General features: G+C 34.6%; 4 protein-coding genes across 8 annotated transcripts; 1 reads left to right on the top strand and 3 right to left on the bottom strand.

Moving 5' to 3' along the window:
• The first annotated feature begins 543 nt into the window (after positions 1-543).
• Positions 544-4,572, top strand: LOC110656078 (short-chain dehydrogenase TIC 32, chloroplastic). Its single transcript, XM_058138024.1, is given in 8 exon segments — positions 544-803; positions 1,814-2,045; positions 2,256-2,332; positions 2,876-3,092; positions 3,094-3,106; positions 3,478-3,562; positions 4,093-4,139; positions 4,250-4,572. Coding segments are annotated over 8 exon segments (942 nt in total). The 5' UTR covers positions 544-697; the 3' UTR covers positions 4,415-4,572.
• Positions 4,573-6,590: 2,018 nt separating this feature from the next.
• LOC131174711 (uncharacterized) lies at positions 6,591-7,629 on the bottom strand. The gene is made up of 3 exons (XM_058138493.1): positions 7,469-7,629; positions 7,100-7,270; positions 6,591-7,011 (listed from the first exon to the last, which is right to left on the bottom strand). The coding sequence occupies exons 1-3, from the start codon at positions 7,627-7,629 to the stop codon at positions 6,591-6,593; spliced, it is 753 nt and encodes a 250-aa protein (XP_057994476.1).
• A 303-nt stretch (positions 7,630-7,932) lies between these two features.
• Positions 7,933-16,258, bottom strand: LOC110656076 (mitogen-activated protein kinase kinase kinase YODA). 5 transcript variants are annotated; one of them, XM_058138020.1, is made up of 13 exons: positions 16,088-16,246; positions 14,790-14,987; positions 13,762-14,530; positions 12,933-13,649; positions 12,365-12,452; positions 12,163-12,225; positions 11,662-11,822; positions 11,485-11,560; positions 11,238-11,297; positions 11,042-11,149; positions 10,659-10,898; positions 9,926-10,017; positions 7,933-9,269 (listed from the first exon to the last, which is right to left on the bottom strand). In XM_058138020.1, exons 3-13 carry the CDS (start codon positions 14,310-14,312, stop codon positions 8,738-8,740), a joined length of 2,688 nt encoding a protein of 895 aa, XP_057994003.1. In that variant the 5' UTR covers positions 14,313-14,530; positions 14,790-14,987; positions 16,088-16,246; the 3' UTR covers positions 7,933-8,737. The 5 variants fall into 5 exon arrangements, with proteins under 5 accessions (XP_057994003.1, XP_057994005.1, XP_057994004.1 ...); XM_058138022.1 differs by lacking the exon at positions 14,790-14,987 and having other exon boundaries at positions 10,674-10,898; positions 16,088-16,258; XM_058138021.1 differs by lacking the exon at positions 14,790-14,987 and having other exon boundaries at positions 13,762-14,558.
• Positions 16,259-17,293: 1,035 nt separating this feature from the next.
• On the bottom strand, positions 17,294-19,429 carry LOC110656092 (cytochrome P450 86A22-like). Its single transcript, XM_021812662.2, has one exon. It carries the CDS (start codon positions 19,118-19,120, stop codon positions 17,513-17,515), a length of 1,608 nt encoding a protein of 535 aa, XP_021668354.2. The 5' UTR covers positions 19,121-19,429; the 3' UTR covers positions 17,294-17,512.
• Between the last annotated feature and the right edge of the window lie 3,759 nt (positions 19,430-23,188).

The following is a 23,188-nucleotide window of genomic DNA, read 5'->3' as shown; positions in this document are numbered from 1 at the left end:
TTTTAATTTAATTTGATTTGATTTGAACCGAATGCTCACCCCTACTTCTAAAACCGATTGTCATATCTCAGAAAAGCAAAAGAGGTCGACGCAGACCATGGCCCAACCCAGCAGTTTCTCTACAGCTTTTAAAATGGGCCCTTCAACTTGAGAGAACAAATAACAACCCATGAACCGATTGCCATAATAAAAAGAAAAATATAATAACAGATTTTTAGAATTTCTTTTCTCATATAATCAATGGTATCCACTAAATTTTTTAATGCGAAATCTTGAAATGAGTAATAACGAAGATGACAGCACGTAATCATTATCCTTCCAATAAATTAACAAGTTTTGCTGAATCCAACTGCATATTTTTTATTGGCATAATAATTAATGAATTAATAAATTAATAAGAGACCTCACAGTCAACGTAATTAATGAATGTATAATGAACAAAGGCACAGTCATGAAGAGGCGTGGCGTATAGAGTTTATATGTGTGGTAAGAACTCCCAACTTATCTTGGTATCAGAGCCTAATTATATTTGTATTATACATACTTCACTGGTGAGTAGGAGAGAAATTTTCAAACTCTGGTATTTCTCTTAATTTCTATTTAGCTCGAGATTATTGGGATTACGTGTTTTTGAAGTAAAACAATAAAATTGTTGCCCATAAGCACTCTCTAACTCTCTAGTTTGGGAATCTGCAACATGTGGATCTTTGGATGGAAAGGGGCTTCTGGGTTCTCAGCCTGTTCCACAGCTGAGCAAGTTTCACAAGGAATTGATGGAACTGGCCTCACTGCTATTGTCACAGGTCTGCTTTTCTCTGTTATTTTATGATCCTTAATTTCTTTTTCTAATTGAGGAAAAACTTGCAGTAAACCAAAATAAAAATAGAACCTTGAATCTTATATATTGTTTTCTTTTTCTTTTCTAATGACAAAATTAACTAATCCATTTTAGCGTTGCAAAGTTGCGAAATTGTTTTTGAGGTTGGCGAGGATACAAGTTCTTTGCTTCATTTCTTATTGTTTATGATCTTTTGTAAAATAAAGTATTCAAAAGCTTTTTTTTGTTGGCGATTATTGCTGGGTCTAAATAATTTGTCTTCTTGTTTTTGTAATAGTACTGGATGCTTACAAAAACCGATCAATATCGGTTCGATTCGATTTTAAACTCATCAAATTAAATTTTATAAAATTTTATATTTTCAACATTAAATCTAAATAATAAAAATATAAAAACAAAAAAAAATTAAAAATCAAAACTCAAAAATCTTAGGATTTGGTTTGATTTTCTTGATATATATATTAATAATTTCGGTTCAATTGCGTTTTTTTATTTTTTGTGAAAATAAACAAACCGAACCGAATCGATTAACTGAAATTATTAAAAATTATAAATCAAATCGAACGGATTAAATTTTAAAACCGAATCGATTAAACCGAATTTACTCGATTCGGTTTGATTTTTCGGTTTAAACCGAAATCTGCTCTCCCCTGGATTGTTGGAGAATATAGTCAGCAGGTCTGAAACTTGTGGATTTTTAGCAAGCAAACAAATTTCTCATGCTGAAACCCTTTCCTCTATCTTTTATTCTTCATGGTGGTCTTGAAACATCTTTCAGGCTTCTAACCTAACATGATTCTTAATTCTGACAATATAATTTCGTCACTGGCGTCTTCATTTATCGTGCTTGTTCAAGTGGGTGGCTTGATTTCTGCTTTATATGACAATATAAAATTATATATTATGTCATCCTTTGTTTTGGTGGTCAGCTGGTTAGTCTGTTATTTTTTTTTTTTTTTTTTGACCTAATATCAGGAGCATCAAGTGGTATTGGTGTGGAGACAGCACGAGTTCTTGCTTTGCGTGGTGTCCATGTGATTATGGCGGTAAGGAATTTGGAGGCTGGTAAGAATGTCAAAGAAACAATACTCAAGGAAATCCCCACTGCTAAGATTGATGTTATGCACTTAGATCTCAGCTCAATAACATCTGTCAGGAAATTTGCTTCTGAATATATATCCTTGGGTCTTCCACTAAATCTACTCATGTAAGAAACTAAATTGAACTATTCAAGTTTATTTAAATCCTGAATTAGTTTGTTATATAATTCCCTCTTTTGTGTGTCTTGTTCACTGGTTTTATATGCACACATAACCATGATTTTCTTTCTGTTGCTAGTTGATTTTGTTGTGCTTTCGCATGAAAATCTTTTGAAATTGAACAATAAGAGCTAAAGTTCTCTTCTATTTGTTGGCAGTAACAATGCAGGCATCATGGCTTCTTTCACGCTTTCTCAAGACAACATAGAAATACAGTTTGCAACAAACCATGTAGGTAAGCCGTGTGCGCATAATTATATAAATTGTTTTAATTAAGGTACAATCATTTTGGGTTGACAATTTTGTTATATGTTAACTGCTATATGGTTATAGTAACATGGTGCAACATAATATGATTTTAGTTTATGAATGAAATGAAATAGATTGTGCAATGTAATAAAGATCATACAATGCAAAGGATTTGAATTTCTTAAACACAGACCCCTTGAAAACCACAAAAATGGAACCCCCAAACAATATGCTATATGGATTACTTTCGTCAAAACTCTCAAAACAATCAAAATTACACTTTTTCGCCGTTGTATAAATAACTTATGCTAACCTTTAAAGTGTTCTTTACTTTTCTTTGCGTCTCATTAGTTATTGTCAGTCAAGATTATTATTGTGATTTATATGATGCCCTATGGTTCCATATATATGTAAACTTTGTTTCACAATGTGCCAAAATTGCCCTATATGTTATAGCTGCAGCTAGTATTGATGTCTTCTACAGACAAAATGTAGGAAAGTTTTAACAGATTTTAGAATAATTTTGCAGGACATTTTCTTTTGACGAATCTTTTGCTGGAAACCATGAAAAACACAGCACGTGAAAGCAATCAAGAGGGAAGAATTGTTAATGTATCATCAGAAGGTCACCGGTTGGCATACCATGAAGGAATTCGTTTTGATAAAATTAATGATGAATCAGGGTACCACTTTGCTAGCACTCTTTGTGAATCCTATCTTTGAATGCTGCTAAATAAAACTGTAGCACAGACAACTTAAGGTACTAAAGATTCTAAACATAATTAGCTTCTACATTAATGAAAAGCTGTGGAATAAGTCAGAATTGTAGAACCTTTAGTTTCTTTCATGCGATATAGTGGTGGAGTATTCCTGGACATGGTGATTTCCTTTTTGGTCAATTAACTTCCCAATGATCTAAAATTTTCCGACATATTCAGTGAATATTGTTCTTGTAGATGCGTCTACTTGTCTAATTACTATGTAGTGTTACCATGTGTGCTTATAATTTGTAGCGTGATCACAACAATTTGCTAACCTTTGTTGCCACTCCCATTGGTGGGTACTTTTCATAGTAATCACATCAATTTCCTAGGAGTCTTATAAGCCTTCCTCTACCTTTTTCTTTTACAGGAAGATGGAGTAAATATAACTGCTAATTCACTTCATCCTGGAGCAATTGATACAAAGCTTCTGCGCCATTACGGCATTGTTAATGGTAATCCTTCAAGACATCAACTCTTCTTTGGTTGTATTCACTAAGAAACCATTTTTTTCCTCAACTCAACTAAACTAAGCCTTTATCCCAAAAATTTGGAGTCGTTTACTATGGGGTCGGTTATATTGGACCTAACAAATACATTCCTCTGTTTTTCATTATAAAGGGCATTGTCAGTGTACATGTATAAATAAAAAATTTGTGTTTTTTATGCTTTTATCATAAGAGGCTCAAAGAAACAAATATGATGCAAGTAGAAAGTAACTAAATAAGTAATGATAGGCTCCCGGTCCCTTGCTAAGCTCTTGGTCTAGCAATAATATTTTGTATAGATTTTTCTGCATGCATTTGTTGGAATATGCCATAGAAAATCTAATTAAGCCTCAAGTGGAACATTTTTTTTTGGTCTCAATTTGGTGTGTGAGTAGAGAAGGTAAGAATTGCATTCAATTTATCAGGCATAAGAATCAATTTATTCACTTGATTTCGAATCTTCTGGTTCTTGATTAAGTTTCCCTGGCTTGATGCAGGCTTTTTGTCTCTCATTGGTAAATACTTGATTAAAAATGTTCAGCAGGTATGTGCTGCAGGATTAATTTTGAACAAGCTGTAGTATTTGATATGCGTCAATTCAATTCTCTGTTCAATGCAGTAGTAACTTTTTAAGTTCCTCACACATGGTTGCAGGGAGCAGCAACTACATGCTATGTGGCACTGTCTCCACAAGTTAAGGGGCTAACTGGCAAATATTTTATGGACAGTAACCTAGCTAAACCAAATTCTCAGGCTAAAGATGCAGAATTGGCCAAAAAACTATGGGATTTCAGCTTGAAATTGACCAATCCCAAGTAGCTAACTGATTGAGTCGATGGCCTCGTATTAATATGAACTAGTTTGGTTTAGGGTCTTTTGTCTGTGGTGTGGATTTTTAATTTTATATGGTTCTTGACAATCCATCCTAACTTGTATGTTTCTGTTTATTCAGAAATGGTGTAGGCTTATGTTCTCAACTATTTTCCCCTGACTTGTATCAAAGTACTGCTTTTCATCAAAGTTGTGTGTGGGCGCTTTTTTTTTCATATTAATTTTAATTTCAAGTTTGATCACACCAATTTCAACCTGATTCTAAACCCAACTTTCAATACTTAAAAAAAATATGATTAATTTTATTGCTAATAATTTTTCTTTTTCTACATATCTTATTTTTAATTTAAAATGCTATTTGTCATCATTCTTCATTTTCTTTTGTTACTTAATAATGCGAGTTATTTATTATTATATTAAAATTAAGTTCAATTTATCCTTTGCATTTTTTAAGAATATTCACTTTAATTTATTTTTAATTTTTAATTTAATTTAGTCCTATGCGACATTATTTTTTTATTTTTTTTATTTTTTAATATAAAATGTTATTTTTATTTTTATAATTAATTAAATTAAATAATAAAAATAATATTATTTAATATTAATAATTAAAATAAAAGTATGAAAAAAATATTATTTTTATATTTTCATAATTAATTAAAAATAAAATAATTAAATTGAAAAATAATAAAAAAAATATTTTTCTTTTCATATAATTAATTAAAAATAAAAAATGTGATTATAAATAATTTTAATTATTTAAAATAAAAAATATTATTTTATATTTTCATTTTCTTAATTCAAATTAAAAAATTATAATAAAATAAAATTAAAAATATAAAATATTATTTTTTCATATTATTAATTAATATTAAAAAGTTAAATATAACTAATTAACTAATTATAATTAAGTAATTAACATTAAAAATATTTGAAAAAAAAAAGCAACTCAGGCACTGAATTGAACGTTGGGCCAAATTAAATTTAAATTAAAAGTAAAAGAGTTAAATCAGATCAAAATGATTAAATTAAATAAAAAATTAAAAATAAATTAAATTGGATATTCCTAAAAAGTATAAAGAGAAAATTAAATTTATTTCCTCTAAAAAATGGCGTGTGAATATCAATTGAGTTAATTTAAGCTTAAATAAAAAATATAAAAATTAAATCAGATCAAAAGTTGAAAATGACATAAACAGTGCAAATTGAGCTTATTTCTTATTTTATTTCAATAATATGTATTTATATTTTTATAATTGTATTATAAAATTTTGCTTATGATAAAAATTTTAATTAATTATAATTTTATTTCAAATGTTGATAAATTAATTAATTGATTTTTTAATTTTTTTTAATAGTTGATATAAATGTATACCAACAAAATAATAAATAAAATAGAAAAAAAAAACACATATACCACATTATAATTTTTGAAAATTATTATTAAAATTCTTAAACTTTAATATAAGAAATGTTTTGAATTTTTTTTAATTTTATAAATGATTTTTTGTGGAATATATATATATATATATATATATATATATATTAAAATAATAGTTTACCTTTTCTAATCTAGTAAAAAATTTAATTAAAAAATAATTAATTTTTAGAATAAACAGGATTTCATAATGTTTGGAATTGTAAATATAAAAAATTTATTAAAAGAAGTAGTAAAAAGAAGTTTATATAATTATTATTTTTTGTATAAGATAAAATTGTATTAGTTGAAATTTGAAAATATTTAAATAAAATGTTGATATTTAATATGATAAGTTAATTTTTTTATATAAAAAATATAAAATAAAGATATAAATTGAGGTTATGCTATATGATAATTTTTTAAATTATATATATATATATATATATATATATATATATATATATATATATATATATATATATATATATATATATTAAATTCGTTGATGACTGATTATTATTATTATTATTATTAAACAATATCTTAGCCACTAATGTCGATTATGCTGATGTTCGAATAGATTGCTACTGCTTTTAACTAAAAGGAAAAGTGAAAAACTTGGTGGTAGTGTCTGATCACTTGTGATTTGATGGATTATTTCCAATAAAAAATGGTTTGATTCCATTGCTTGATTATCTTTTTTCAGCATAAAAAATTTTTCTTCTCGTAATTTACTTTCCTTCATCAAGCAAGAACATTAATCACACAAAACTCATTGCCTAAATCCGGAAAAGTCATTCCCCCCCAAAAGATGCTCAATACTTTTTCCTGATATTTGCTCACAAATGCATATAGAAGATGCTTCTCAGCCATTATCACCATTGAAGGTATATTTATTTTTCCCTTGACCAAGCCTCTCACTAGCAGAACTCTGATTATAACTGAGCACCTTGGGATAATTCTCTTCTCCAAGCTATAACCAAAAACAACTGCAACTCTGGCAATGTCTGCAGGCCTCCAACCCATCCTGTTTACGAGAAAATCCATGATTCTCGTAATTTTCTTTACTGAAAGAAACATATAGAAGGGATACTTAGTAGCTGACCAAATTTCTTCTTCCGACAAACCCCAACTTCTGTAAACCTCCTTTTTCTGCTCCCATGTTCTGTGGGACGTTTCAGAAATCAATTTTAGTGCAATCACAAATGAATATTTTAACTAAGAAGCTTAGAGATGTGAGCATTCGTGAATACATGATCTCTGAGAAGGCTAACATGATCTCTGAGAAGGCTAAGGACCCATCTGGTCTATCTGCGGTTTTAAAATTCATCTTCCTAGAGACAGATTTAGCAAATTCTTGGGACTGTTTACCTTTTTGTGGTTTAAACAATTTCTTCTCTAAGTTAAATGATGATGAAAGTAATCTAATAGTGAAAGCCAAGCTATTATGAAGAAAACCCAGATGGATTTGTTGAGTTTTACCACTGAAACCCCCCGATTAGGAGCTATAATTTGCATTCTTGTACAGAGAACACCAAACATAATGGACTCACCTGGTTAAAACTGAGCTCGGATTGTTAATTGGGTCACACTGTTTTGTCTATTCCTGAATCGTTAATCACCTTTTGTGGCATAGCCAATATGTTGCCAGGAAGACCCAAACTGTGTTGACTAGGTGCAAGAGGCGGACTTGCTCTGAGAAGGGCGCGGTGATGTTCTGGGCTTCTTCAATTTCGATAGCACACATTGCAGAGGCTGCTGAATAAAACTGCTCTCTTGTCATGTTTGTCAAAAGCACTGGTCTTATGAGGAAAAGTGAAAACCGATGATCGTAGTTTGAGCTAAACAGACCTGCTTCCAAACATGTGGTATATAAATGGGTTACCTTAAAAAATCTTACCTAACCGTAAGGCGAACAGACCTGATGGATAATTCTCCTGATCATGATTTTTATAAATAAACTTCGTATTTACGAATATAGGGCGCAGGAAACTGCTTGCTAGGTCATATTGAATCCACAACTAAAGGGGGTACACTACTCATGGACTGTTGCATATCTAATCGTTCCTGAGGATTCCACAAGTAATAAATACAAAGGTTAAATTTGATTTCTTCAATTTGTTGCAGGTATGAAGTAGATACAACAATATCAGCAGTGCAGCCAACAGTTCTGTTTTTGACCTGCTATAAACTGATACAGAAGGGGGAAAAATAATAAAAAAAGATCAAGCCTGGCAGATTCGAACCGTTAATCTGGACTTCTTAATTCCCAACTTCCTGTACAAGGTTTTTTAACTCCCACCAACATCCTTCCACCCAAAAAATAGTGAAAAGAAATGAAAAGGCAACAGAGTCCAGAAATGATAATAGCTCTTGAAACTCTCTGTCTCAAGTGGAATAAGATATACAGTTCTTTACACCAGCATGCTGTGTTCTCAATTGCAAGGAGCTGATGAATTGGCCATCTCCTATTTAAGCAGTCTTCATTCCCAAATGAACTTGTGCGTCGACCAGAATCATTACAGCTGACAGGAAAAGATGCTGAATTAATGACTTGAGGTAAAATCGTACAGTTGTCAGGTAAAAAGCTGTTACTACAAGGGAATAATTTGAGTGCTGCCGAGTGCCAAATATTCATATCCTCTCCTTACATGTCCAATAAGCTATTTACAGTATGAACTCTGCAACCAAGCATTCAGATTCTGCTTCCAAAAATATCTTCCGCCATTCAAGCTTCCATAGGATCCAACTTATTCACTAGGTCTACCTTTACTTTTAAGGCACATATTGGAAATATTTTGGCTCATGATTATAATAAAAATATGAATGAAGCACTCAATGGCATATACAATGCCTGGAAACTGTTCTTAGACCAAGGCTTCCAGTGCATGCTAGATTCCATTGGTGCGACCAAGCATTGGCGAGCTTGGATTCAGGTCCAAGGATGGCTTCAACTTCACATGATCCCTTAAGAGCTGTTGAGACACACGATCAACTAGTACAGGCTGCCCATTATAAAGTTCCCTGGGGTCCCCATGGCCAGGTCGTCCAAACTGGTTTTCAGAGGCACCATTATCTGATGAAATCCTCTCTCGAAAAACATGAGAGGCTTGTGACATCCCTCGAAATAAATCAGGCTTGGGCTCATGATATGGATCATTGCCATTGGTATACAAAATGTTTTGGGACCTTGAGATCATTCCCATGCTTTCTTGCAAGTAAGTTGCTGACTGCATTAGGTGATGAAATGGGATTGCACCACTACCACCAGTAAGAGGTGTGGATGAACCAGATGCAGTATGAGGGCTAGATATAGGAGATGGAGATAGCCTTCCGCTCACATGTTGTGGGGACCTTGAATTCAGAAGAGGGCTCTCAATAGGTGAAACCGGACATGACGCATTCTTCGGTGCATGGACATCACTGGAAAATGGGGGGAAAATTGGATAAGAAATATTTGGAGTAAAAGAGAATTAAAAACACACAATAGCAGTCAATTACATGTTCTGAATAGCACAACTCAACTAATCGCTAAAACCAACTAGTAACAGATGCACATTTCTTTGAGATTTTGAACCATAACGTGATCAATAGTATTTAAGTCAAAGCTCAAGACTTTCTTTCAATAAAGCACATGCTAAACACATGGGCTAATGACTACAGATGTCTCAAGACTAAAACAAGAAAAATGAAAGAAAATTTTTTACCTCAAACATCATTTGAGGGGGGAAAATTCAGGATATCAACTTATCGCTAGCCTTTGAACAAAGTAATACTACCACTCTACTTATTTTATTTCAGTTGCATGATGATTGATGATAAGGATCCTTTATACTGATAGCCCCCAAGGGCTATGCCAACCTGCCCTCAATACAACATGTAGAATAGAATGAGAAACGTAACTCACATAAGGTATTTTTCTGTTCCACAGAAAATTAGCACTTGGTAATTTTCAGCTAAAATATAGTCTACTAGAAATTCTTCACTAAACACATCTGAGTAGAGAAGCACAGAACTGCATGAATATATATATATATATAGAGGGAGAGAGAGAGAGAGAGAGAGAGAGAGTGAGAGACCTCAATCCTGCACCAGTTTTTGAGCCTCTAGATTGATGGATAGCAACCCCTTCTGATTCAAAGCCTGCGATGTTTCTTGCATGCCCAATGCCCTAATTGAAGACCCAAGATTGCAACCCCACAGTCAAGTCAATAAGATCATGTAGGCCAAAACAGACCAGGCAGACAAAGAAAGAGAAATCACTAAAAAAATCTACACAGGTGCATTATAAAGGAAACAGATATTATATAGCATTAAGCTCTAACTAGCACAGCTGGTTAAAAATAGCAATTCTTTTAATTGTTGGTGGCAGTGAAGGGATGGTGTAGCTTAGTAGGCGCCAGTACACTCTAATTCAAAGATGAAAAATAATCTCTTCCCCACACAGTACATTCACAAGAACAAGGTTACAGTTCCATGCCAAGTTGCCTACAAGTTTAAATTGACTATCGTAAACCCTCATGACCAATATCTTGCAACACATATGGTCCATTCAGTAAATAAGATTCACATTATGGAAATAGCAAAGATCATATGTATGAGAGAAAATGTAACATTGAATTTTCAATACTATGTCATCAAAGATCAGAATACAATGCTCATCAAACTGCAAAGCAATTTTGAAGAGGGCAGAATTCACCATTGAATGTAGACAAAAAGACATTAACAAATATACAACTTTTTAGTGCATAACAGCAACAAAATTAAATGCATGAAAGGTGGCATTAACATTTAAAAGAAAATTCCTAATACCATTGATCTTCCTACATTCATAACTGCAGATGTTGCTTCTGTGGGCTCAGCAGTTAAAATTGGTTTCTCCAGTGCAGCAGCATTTTTCACAAAAGGGTGCTCCAAAAGTTCAGCAGCTGTAGGGCGATGTGATGGGTTCCGTTGCAAGCATTGCCTAACGAAGTCCTTTCCATCATCTGACAAATTATCAGGAAATGCAGGAAGCTCCTTGCTGTTTCCAATCTTAAACATGGCAGCGACCTGGAGACGATGAAGCAAAATACAGGATAAGAAACAGGTTACACTTTAGGATTCAAACACTCTCACCAGGATTAGAAGTAATTCCACTCATATTATAAATTATCTCATAAAACATTTAAATTTTTAACTTAAATTTAACTAACCCCCTCATATTGGCTCCATGGTGGTTTTGCTGTTGCCATCTCCAACACTGTACACCCAAGGCTCCATATATCAACAGCAAGATTACAACCATTTGAATTCCTTATCACCTGAAAATAATCAAGGCTTTTAAATGAAACTATGTGGCATCATCACAAAGAAAAGTGGAATTGGAGTATGCAGCAATAAAATACTGACCTCAGGTGCCATCCAGTAAGGGCTTCCCTTTAATGACAGTGGACAAGACTGCCCAGTAATCTGGAGATTAGTTTTGTTGAAATGGGTTAGAATACAAAACCTTGCAGTTGATATGGACAAAAGCATCTTCTCATTCTTGTTTCCTATATAAACTAAAGAAATAGCACCTATAGGCTATTCATTTCCTTAGATTGCAAATACATAAATATCAGAATTTTTTCCAAAAATTTTAGAAGAATACTCTTACATGCTTTGCCATCCCAAAATCAGCCAGTTTGACACGGCCACTGGGGTCTAGAAGTATATTAGCTCCTTTTATGTCTCTGGATATGATAAAAACTAAGCATAAGCATTATCATGCTCCAATATTTGATAAACTATGTCTCTAAATTTTCAAAACATGAAATACTAATAAAAATCTCACCTGTGGACAGTGTTTTTAGCATGCAAATAATTGAGGCCAGACAAGATTTGTTGAGTAAAATTACGAATGGCTATTTCACCAAACTGTCCGTACTCCTGAAGAAGTTTATAGATGGAACCACCCGAAACATACTCCAAGTATATATACAATTTATCATCCACCTGTTCCTCAAATAAGGAATTGAGTTAACAAAACCTAAATGAATGACTGCTAATCAATTTATCTAGCAATTCTCATGCAAACAAAATATAGACTGGCATAACACAGTCATACACATTAATAAACACTAAATCCCATAAGATTATTACAAAAGCGATTTAGCTTTCAAATTGTTGCAACCTCTAAGCAGTAACAAAATTTTTTGTGCAATATTGTAAAACAAATAAGAAAGAATATTAATCAGGAACACATTCATTTGCAAAACACAAAAATATTAAAGCAAACTACATCAACCTTTAAAAAGTAATGTCCTTGAGTCCTTAACAATGGTAAAGCACCTACCGTTTCAGATCCATAATATTGTACTATATTAGGATGTCGTAAGCGACTTAGCAGTGCAATTTCCTGAAAAAATCATCAATCATAAGAAACTTTCCTCATAGAAAAAAAAAAGAGAAAGATTCTGAATCTACATTTTAAATACTTCAAAGGAACATAGCATTTAATCAATAAATTGCCCATGAAACTACTAAACCAAACTTACTTGTCCCAGCTGTTGTGCGCTTTCCTTTGATCTTGGATCATCAGCGAACAAGGTTACCTCCTTCATTGCACACATCTCACCACTTTCACTAAACCCAATTAACAAATTAAAATGAGACATGCATAATACTATTGGGGAAAAGTGTGCACAACAAAATTGACAAAATTGTTGATAACTCAACTCTCGTGGGATGTAAAACAATGACATGACAATAACTTGAAATTTGCAATGCACATATTTTCCCCAACAAAATCTAGAATTTGAGTACAATTTCAGCCTGAATTGCAATACTATAAATTGCTTTAGTCTCTCACATTTTTAAATTTGCATATCTTTAAAATGAAAAGAACCTACTCGTTAATTAAGCTAAACCTCGGAAAGGTTCTAGTGATTTTCCCTAATAAATACAATACACAATTTCAATCTCATGCGTGTTCTACCACAACAAAAGGTCATGGAAAAGTGAAACAATAATTTAGAAGATTACAGATCAAAACTAGCTATAAGATAATTCTATGATCTCTCTCAAGCACATTAAAATATTAAGCATATAGCTCTTAGAACTGACCTGTTAAACCCTAGATACACATGTCCAAATGTGCCTCTCCCTAACAGGCGACCCTTCTTCCAACGTGAACCAGGGCTTAATGGATTTTCTGCCCTATTAGGACTTCGGGGCACTGAAGGAGATGTTGCAGTTGAGTATGCAGGAGAAAAGGGACAGGTATTAGATATTGTTATTGGCGGCAGGGGCAACCGGTGACTTTTTTGCTTTCCGTCATCAGACCGGCCTGTAGGTGACTCTATGTTAGTGCCTCCAGCTCTTGGATGCAGAGGGGTAACAGCACCACTGTGTATTCTGGAGCTGGGACCAGGACTTGTCATTCTGGGGCTAGGTATAGGAGAACACTCAGGGCTACATCTACTGTTTTGCCAAAATAACTGTCCTGACATATCACCACCTATTGAGTTATGCCCAGAATTATGACCAGAACCTGGACTTGAGCAATGCCCAGAGCCTTGTCCTGCCCAGAAACCACAATTAATAACTTGCTCAGGACCAAATGCTCTGATCGGGCTTCTAGAAGGACTTGACATTGAGCTGTCTGGAGCACTGCAGAATGCACCTCGATTAGGAATCTGTAAATTCTGTACATGAGTGCTTAAAGGAGCCCGTCTTGGAGATGTAGAAGGAATATGATTACTGAGTGAAAAATCAACAGGCTTCAACACCTCTTTGGAGCTTTTTTTACAGACAATAGGGGATTGATCTTTCTGCTTCAAGCTTTAGAAAACAAAGACAAATTTTGTCAGAGATAAAATCAAACCTTGGAGAACAGAGACACATAAGACATTAAAGAACAAGTTGATCTTCAAGTGCAGATACAGAAACTCACCTTGATGGGCTGTTTGTAGCAGTTCTGTTTCCATATTCATAGTCAGATGTGAGGGGGCTTAGGACACGTGAATCAAATGGGCAGTCACTATCAGTGGAGCTAACACTAGAAACAGAAGCAGTAGCAATATCCCCTTCGGTGTAAGCATGTTCTAATCTATCAGAGACACATCCAGGTCTTGGAAGGGGCAAATCCAAAGGCTTGGAGCCTCTGTCCAATCCTGGTCTTATTAACGCACTAATTCCAGAATTACTACGCCCAATACCAGCATGGCGCACTCCAGGAAGTGGAAGTGGTTGAGCATGAGGCCTTTCTGCAAAACTTTGGCAGCGTGCTACTTGTGTGGAAGGTGATGGTGATCTTGATGGCACTTGCGATCTAGATCCTCTTTCTGAAACAGAATCACCACAATGTCCCCAAGATCCTCTTGATCCACCGTTGCTTCTCTCCTCTGAAGAAATCTTCAATTTTCTATGTATTGCATCAATGATACTTTTCTTTGGTTTCTTCTTGTCTTCTTTAGATGAAGTCTTTCCCCACCACGAGCGCATATTTATGTGACAAAATAATAACCACAAATTCTAACTTAAAATGCACTCCCCTATTTATAAAGATGCTCTCAGTTGTACTCTATATGCAACTCAAATTAGCTATGATAGCTTTGTCTGTGAAATCCCCATAAAAAAAAAAAGCTCAAATGAGTGCTCATGACTATATTTGGGGATTTTAACTTGAGTATAGAACTATCTCGACAGGATTAGTAATGAACCTGTATAAGTGTCTCATTGTCAGGTTTTCTGCAGATAATTGCAGTTGTCATAATAAACAAACATCAACAAAGGAATCTGGAACATACAACATACATTCAAAAAGAAATTGAAACAGTTCAGGAACTAGTCACCATTCATCAGTATAAATGTATAGGTTGGAAATGAATTTCTTAGTTCTTTTTCGCATCAAACTTTATAAGAAACATGCAGGTTTCTTCAAAAAATTAGACAACCATACGAAAATATTGTTGGTCCTACCTATGTTGCTGACCATATTTAAATCCTTGAGACTTCTAGCAGGCAGAGTTAGCAGCTCTAATCAGAGACCATTTACAGCTAGCATAACAACTTTAAGCTTCATGCATCAACGTTTACAATGATTTCTAAGAGTAGAATCTGCCTTGACATCAACTGTGATCAATTGATTCCAAACCTATTAATGAAGTCCTCTCCAACCTATAGTTATACCCACAAGCATTAAATAGTTATACCCACATGCATTAACTCGAAATTAACAAGGCATGTTCACTTGTGGAAAACTGAAAAAGTTTTCTAAGTTAAGGTTTAAATTGTTTTCCACTACTTTCCTTTATAATAAAAGTTAAATTTTCCAATTGTTCCACAAATGGAAAACAATGGCTTTCCTATAACCAAAATTATACTATAATTTTTCTATCACTAAAATTGATAATTACTTAGAAAAATATTTATTAACAATAATAAAAAAGTTCATATTATTATAAAATAAATGAATAACACATTAAAAAATGTTAAAATTAAAATAAACTTCTAAATATATTTTATAATAATTTATTTTTTCAATTATAAATGATATGAATAACTTTTTTAATTCTTTGAATTAGATAGAAAAGTATTTTCCATTATTGACATATTGTGTTTTTCATATTTTCTCTAGAGTTTTCCCTAAAAAAATAGAAAATAAAAAACAGATAACTATTTTCCACAATAAAACAGCCCTTAGTTTCATTTCTTTTCTGTTTTGGCAAGTGGAAAGCATCGGCTTGGTCTCTCAACGCATCATTTAATGTCTAATCCATAGTGGCAATATTTCCAATTTCAAACCCATATAAGCTCACAAGTCAATTTCTGCAACCCAAAAACCAAACAAAAAGAAGTCAATATTACTTACGCTAGCATAAGATACCTTGGATACCCAAAAACCACTACTGAATTAGATCCATCATTCCATACCCCTCTTTTACATGATTATGCAACATAACATCCTAGCCTCAAGAACCCAAAACATTGTTTATTAAATATCAACACCAGATCTACAAATTCAAACCTTTTCAACGCCAACGCAAAATAGCAAAAACCAGCAAATTTGGAATAAGTTAAAGAGCTCCAATGTGAGGCATACATGAAAATCATAAAAGCCATCTTCAAATTGACCTCAACCAAGCATATGAACATTTTTCAAACCGAAATTCTCTTCAAAATTACAGATTTCGTAGCCAAAAAAGGGGAGGAGGTGGGAAAAAGAAAAGAAAAAGAAGTTCAAAACAGCAGGGCAAAGAACCCGGATCATTACTTACAGGTTTGCAGTGAATGCATAGTTCAAAACAGCATTATGAGTTCCCCGCAGACTAGAAGAAGAAGCTCAAAAGTCGCAGAGAAAAGAAAGGATGAAAGAAATGTAGAGAGAAAGAGACAGAGGCTTTAAGAGAGAGAGAGAGAGAGAGAGAGAGAGAGAGTCTTCTCAGCGTTAATTGTAATAAAATATTAACTGTTGGAAAACGTTAAGACCCCAAGTGAGAAGCACGATGTGCGCAATAACTTTGCTACGTGAAAAAATGACCGTTGGATTGACATAAATCAAATCTTGGACTTTGATATGTAATAGGGAATAGTTTAGTTAGTCAACGACGAATGTGAAAGAACAAAAAATTATGGTGATACGTGAAGCATGGGATCATGAACTGTCTTGCTCAATATATTCCCCTTTTTTTCTGTTGATGAAGATTGAAGATCCTTTCTTTCGTTTTTTTTTTTTAAGCATTTGTTCATATTCTTAGAAAAAAAAATTATTTACTTTGTCGGGCGATTCCCTTTTTCTTTTCTTCATGTTTAAAATTATTGAAAACATCTAAATAAAAAATAATTAATTATAATATAAAATAGGTATTAAATTCCTTTTTTTTTTTTTACAAAAGTTGTCCAATATTGTTGAAATAATTAATAAATTCTTTGCCTTGACATTAACATGTTCAAGTCAATACATATGTAAGAATTTTCCAAGTAAAAGAGTTTCTTTTTAATTAATTTTATTTAACTTATCTCAAAAAGAAAAAGCTTATATCATACTTAGCTTTAAAAAAAGAAAATCATAGTTGAATGTGTAATGGAAAACATATGATGATTATATTTATGGAGTAGTATTTACTAAAAAGATCACTTAATTATAGTTTGGTTGGGCCACATATGGGGAGCACTCGTAGAATGATTGGGAGGCCAAAGTACCGAGTTGGTTATCAATGCATTTAGATGAAGATTGAAGGCTAAGGAATTGTGATGATTATGATGGATGATGATGATTATGATATTTAATCTATGCAGGCACAAGCAAAGATTTTCAGCAATCAATAAGATTATTAATTAGCTGGGTATGATTTTTAGATGTTACAATTTAATAATTAATATTTTATTTTAATATTCTATTTCTCGCTCACAATGTCTATCTTTCTTGAAAGAAAAAAAGAAAAGTTTGAAAGTGACTCAAAGATTAAGCATAATTGGAGGGATTTGTCTAATGAACATCTATTAATAATTCTTTCATATTCATGGATGGATAGCATGTCAAGACTAATAGACATCAGACTCAAAACATTTATTATAATATGATAATATTTTCAATTTAATTCTTTGCATTTCATATAGTTATAGAGACTAATTACTCTTAGGTGATATCGTACAAATTTAATTTCACCTTTTTATTTGATGGAAGGCATCGACCAGACACCTTAAGCAACTGCCCCATTGCAATGATAATTGTTTTTACTATTGTTTATATTTTCTACAATAGGACTTAGGTCTCGTGGGTGCACATTCATCATCAGCCCATACTTCATAAACAATGTCAGTGACATTTTTTGCTCCACTCGGTGGCCTGCCACCACTGACAGTCGGTGTCGCAATAACACTGCGGCTGCAATCGACTTCATTTGCAAATAAGCCAAATCTTTGCCCAAGCAAATTCTTGGACCTGCATTAAACGCCACAAATCTATATGAGTCTTGTATCTCAATTTTCTTACCATCCATGGATAACCACCTTTCTGGCTTGAATTCTAAGCAGTCATCTCCCCATATAAATTCCATGCGACCAATGGCATATATTGAGTATGTTATTGATGATCCTGCCGGAACATGAGTTCCGGTTGGCAAAACATCATCAGCTACCACATGCTTGGAGTCCTGTGGCACTGAAGGGTATAGCCTTAAGGTCTCAGATAAAGCTGCCTTGAGGTATATCAATCGATCAACTTCTTCAAACACTAATGGCTCCTCCAACCATTTTGAAATGTCGCTGCCACGTGTTTCCATTAGAACGCTGCAAATTTCGGTGAGGATTTTCTCTTCCACTTTTGGGTGCTGGCTCATCAACCAAAAGAACCAGCTCAGTGCAACTGATGATGTGTCTCTTCCAGCTAGGATAAAATTCAATGCCACATGCTGAAGGAATTTGTCCGTGTAAGATTCCTTTTTCTTCATGAACCTGGACAACAGGTCATCGTGCGGGTTCCCAGTGGCAAGTCCGTTTTGCGCAGTCAGCAACTCAAGCTTACGTGAATTGATGATGTCGGACAAATATGTGTCAATGTGCTGGAGGCTCTGGCTCAAGCTCGTTTCCATTCCAAGCCGAAGCCATTTCTTGAGCTTCCACACTGCTTCAGGCAAAATAAAGCGCTGCAGCGTGGCTTCCGTGGCTCGGTCAAAAGATACGGAGAAGCCGTTCTCGGGAAGCTTCGGGGATAGCGTCTGGGGATCCTTGCCGAAAGCCAAGCCACAAATGTTATCAAAAGTGAGCCGGAGCAGTAAGTCTTGAAGATCAACCGGCTGGGCTAGGAGCTGAGCCGACTCAAGTATTGGACAAAATCGATTTTTAATGGCTCGGCTAACCCATCTAGCCATGGCTTGGCGCAGAGTCCTGGTGGTGAATTCCAGTGCAGCAGTCTTACGCTGGAAGAGCCACGTGTCGCCATCAGAGTTGAAGATGCCATCGCCGAGCAAATCATGAAAGGCGGCTTGCCAAGTAGGGCCCTTGGGGTAATTGTCAAACCTAGTCTTCAAGATGTGCTCTACGTTCTTAGGGTGGCACGTGACAGTCACGAGACCCTGCTTCCGGGCAAGAAAGGGAATTGCACACGTGCAAGTCTGGTACGTGCCAGCACTGGAGCGGAGATTATGTGCAATCCAATCATGCATGCAATTAGCGTTTGCGATGAGACCAGGAAGACTACCCAATAAGGGCCAAACACGTGGACCAGTAAGCGAGCGGGAAACGACTTTCCACCAAAGCAAATAAGCGGCAACAACCGATAGGATGAGAAGAGCCGATGTGGTGTCCATGGGAGAACCCTAATAATAATGATAATGCTTGGTGGTGGGATGTAATTTTCACCTCGAAAAGCAGAAAACAAGATGCTAACTGAACAGTGGAGGAGAAGAAAGAAAACGGAGACGAGACAGTGATGAAAAAGAAACCCAGAAAGGTGTTCCTGGAAAGCAAGTGTGTGAGATTAAGAGTGAAAGAAAATGATGTTTTATAGAGAAGGGGGGAGCAATTAATAAATAAGGAAGATGACAGACTGTCATTGCTGAAAATTTTCATTTCATTTCATTTCAGTCCTTTACAATGGACACTTCCTGTCTCTTATCACTCATCAGCCATGCAAGTAAAAAACACGGCCATTAAATGCCAGCGGAGGTCGTTGAAGCTAATATTAGAGCTAAACCACCCTGCCTTGACAAAGAGGCCATCTGATGAAGTCCATAAGTGCACAAAGACAAATGATAAATAAGAAAATAATAGATTTAATTAACGGTATGTAATGTACAAAAGCACAGAGACTATTTTACGTTTCTGTCTCTAAAATAGTTGAGGAGATGCTCACCCCTCACACCTAATTTTGCAGAAAATTACGGCCTCCTTCTTTAATTCTTGCATTCAATGAAGATGGAGAGGGGAAGAGCACAGATTAGGCGTAGAAACCACGTGCCGACATGTTTTTGTGGGGGAGTGGGAATATCATTTAATTAATGATAATAGTAAAGCAGGTAATTTAGGTCAGTGTTAACTGGCTCTTCTCCACGTGACTGGTTCTCAAGGCTTAGTGCCCAGATCCACCGTCATCATTTATTAATTTACGGCCTCACCTGTTTTAACGGTGTCATTTTTGTTACTTAAAGATATCGTGCTCTGTTAACCAACCCCGTTTCTCAACGTTTCCTTTATCCCTAATTAATTATTTTAATGCAGCGATTATAAATTCGAAGTTACTTAAAGATATTATTTAATAATTTTTAAATTAATTATATTATACATACATGTATTAATATATTTATTAAATATTTGATATATTTTAACAATAGAAAATTTTAAAAAAATATTTGTTTAATAAAATCTAAAGAATACCTTTTTGAAAATAAAATTTTCAAAGAAGTACTTTAATTTTCCAAGCACGATAGACATAAAAATAAAAATGAGTGGAGAGTAGACCATTGATGTCACGACCCAACCTATGAGTTGGACCGACACTAGGACCTGAGCCAGCCTAAAACCTCCGAGGTCCGTAGTAAGCCTAACTATTCCTTAACTCAACTCTAAGGCCCATTTGGGCTCAATTTCAAGAATTCAACCGGACAGAGTTCGGCCATAAAGTGGACCTTTCAATGGAGAGTTTTTGACTCACTCGACCTGTAAACACAATATATAATCAATTGGAGAGCTTAGCTCACCCTCCACATACTCAAATGTCATAAAAATAAATGGGAGCTCAGCTCCCTTATCCAGTCCAACAAACATGTATATAATAATAAGTTTACAGACCTAACATGACAATTATATTACAGTTCCCAAAACAAATAAATATTTCTAACACATGCGAAAATTCTAGGAGTTAATAGAATTACACAAACATTAATAAACAACCTGCGAAGGAGAAAAGCAGGTTAATTACCATAAAATCCTCATGTAGCCTGAAAAAAAATGAACAGGAGTGAGCGTTCGACTCAGAGAGTAAAATATCAATTTTAACCATAATCTCTATAACTATCTAAATCTAATGCACCCTGTAGAGTGAAATGCAACATCAGCAATATTTTCACATCATAACAGCAAAAAGGTAATTTGGAGCACTCACACACCCAGTAATGTCAAATCATAAAATATATGGGAGCTGATCCCCTATACAGCTCTCTTTAATCCAACCTGTGCTAGCGAAGAACTCAAGCCGGACTTTCGCTTAATAAATCAAATCGGGGTCCCAGCAAAGAACTCAAGCTGTGTCTACCCCGAAGGATCGGGTCCCAGCAAAGATCTTAAGCCGTGTCTACCCGTCCTATCCATAGCCAACACCACATCACACGCACGCCAACGCACGCACACTGCTCCAAATTATCACAACAACATCCATGGCACTTTAACAGTTGTGAATGCAACATAAAACGTGCCTAGAGTCTAACTACATAGATATATACATATAAATGATGCATGAACATGCTTGAACATACAATAATATCGAAATTATAATTAAAATTAATATTTTACTAACAGATTTTACAGCAGTCAGTGTGGCAGTTGGGCGGAGGAAGAAGGCTATCCCGACTCACCTGATAATTTTATTACAATCATTTAATAAATTTGACTCAATACAAACTAAGAAAAAGACCAAAGACATCCTAAGTCGTGCCGAAAATCCGGAAGAGTCTCCCTATACCTAGGACCTACCCAACCTGCAAATGGGTTTAAAACACACTTCTATATCCACCAACCATACACCCATAACTCAATCATATCACACAGCCCCTCCTGGACCTATCCAAACAGTCATCAATCACAATATGTAAAATTACATTTTAATCCTTATAATTGACCCTTTTTGTAAAAACTATCTAAATAAACTCTAAAAATTCTAAAACTTTGCCCCGCAGTCTTTAGCAATATTACTAGGCTAATGCAAAAAGAATCATATTTTTTTGAGCTACCACGAATATTTTATGAATTTTTAATCCCATTTAAGCACTAGAAAATTACGAAAAAGCAAGGTTCATGTTTACCTATGCCGATTCCGATCTCTGGAACGCGTTCGGGGCGTCTAACAACGGTGAGGTAGCCAAAATCTCGATCCAATTCCAAGATTTTTTCGGTAGCTGGTCTGTCTGGCCGGAAATTCACAGACCCGGACAATTGTCGAATTTCCACGAATTGAAAGTACCTACACGAAGCCCATAACACAGGGGTTAATATAAATTTTTTACGGAATTTTCTAAGCTCTTATAATGCTCGAAAAAACACTGCGAAGTTTCGTGGGACCCATCGAAAAACGATGTTGAAAATTTTCGAAATTTATATTGTCGCGAAGCTCTCGAAGAGTGGAGTGCTCTGGTACTCTCGATTTTCTCGTGGGGTTCACGGTTTGCGAGAAATCTAGCCCAAAAATAAAATGGGCTAAAATTTTCCAGACAAAAATTGGACAAACCGCTCAATGGATTTTGGTGTTCTTGGTGTTTATGGAAAGCTCTCGAGGTGTAGATGGTGTTTGACATAAGACCTGGCCCAAGTGGTGGCCGGATCGACCGGATTTCGGCCAGGAAGGTGAGGCGTCGTGTGCACACAGGGGAGGAGTTCGTGCACATTTTTCGGCCACCTGGGACGACGGCCGGCCGTGGGGAGGCACTGGGGCGGCGCGCCGGCTAAGTGGGGAGGCGGCACCGCGGCCTGGGGGTGAGGGAGGAGAGAGAAAATGGGAGAGAGAGGAGAAGAGGAAACACGTGCGGGAATAAAAAGAAGAAGAAGAAGGACCTGGCCCGATTCGGCCTGTCCGATCCTGTCTGGTTTGATTCGGCCGGTTTGATTCAGGGTACCCGAAATTGAATTTTTACTCTGCCTTTGAACAAAAAACGAGGCCCAAAAATTTCGAAAAAATTTTAAAAAACTCAGAAAAATTCGTAGACTCCAAATATATTTTTAGTTTTGTCACGTAGTCTTTAAATTAATTTTTAAAAACATCAAAGTTTTATATTTTTGGGAAATCAAACTCGATTTTGAAAATCTGAAAATTTTCAAATAATTTCCTAAAATTTAAATAAAATAAAATATTAATATTGCTCACAAAATAATAAATTTAAAAATTTAGAGTGTTACCAATCACTATCTCACATATGCTGCGATAATTAGATGGGTGATATTGACTAACTAAATGAAACCATATATTAATATGGTGCTTGAAATCCACAATTAAGCAGCAATGTCTAATTTAAGTAAACACTTGTGTATTCAACTATTTTGGGCATTTAATTAATATAAGCTTTAACTCTTCATGAGTTATCAGGGAATCGTTAATGTTAATAAACGTAATTATTAATAATTTTAATTTATATTTTTTTTAATTTTAATATATAAAAATAATGTAATAT

This window comes from Hevea brasiliensis, chromosome 16 (assembly GCF_030052815.1).
Source record: "Hevea brasiliensis isolate MT/VB/25A 57/8 chromosome 16, ASM3005281v1, whole genome shotgun sequence".
In the NCBI taxonomy this organism is placed as follows: Eukaryota; Viridiplantae; Streptophyta; class Magnoliopsida; order Malpighiales; family Euphorbiaceae; genus Hevea; species Hevea brasiliensis.
Note: the sequence above shows the minus strand (reverse complement) of the source record. Positions and strands in the feature narration are given on the sequence as shown.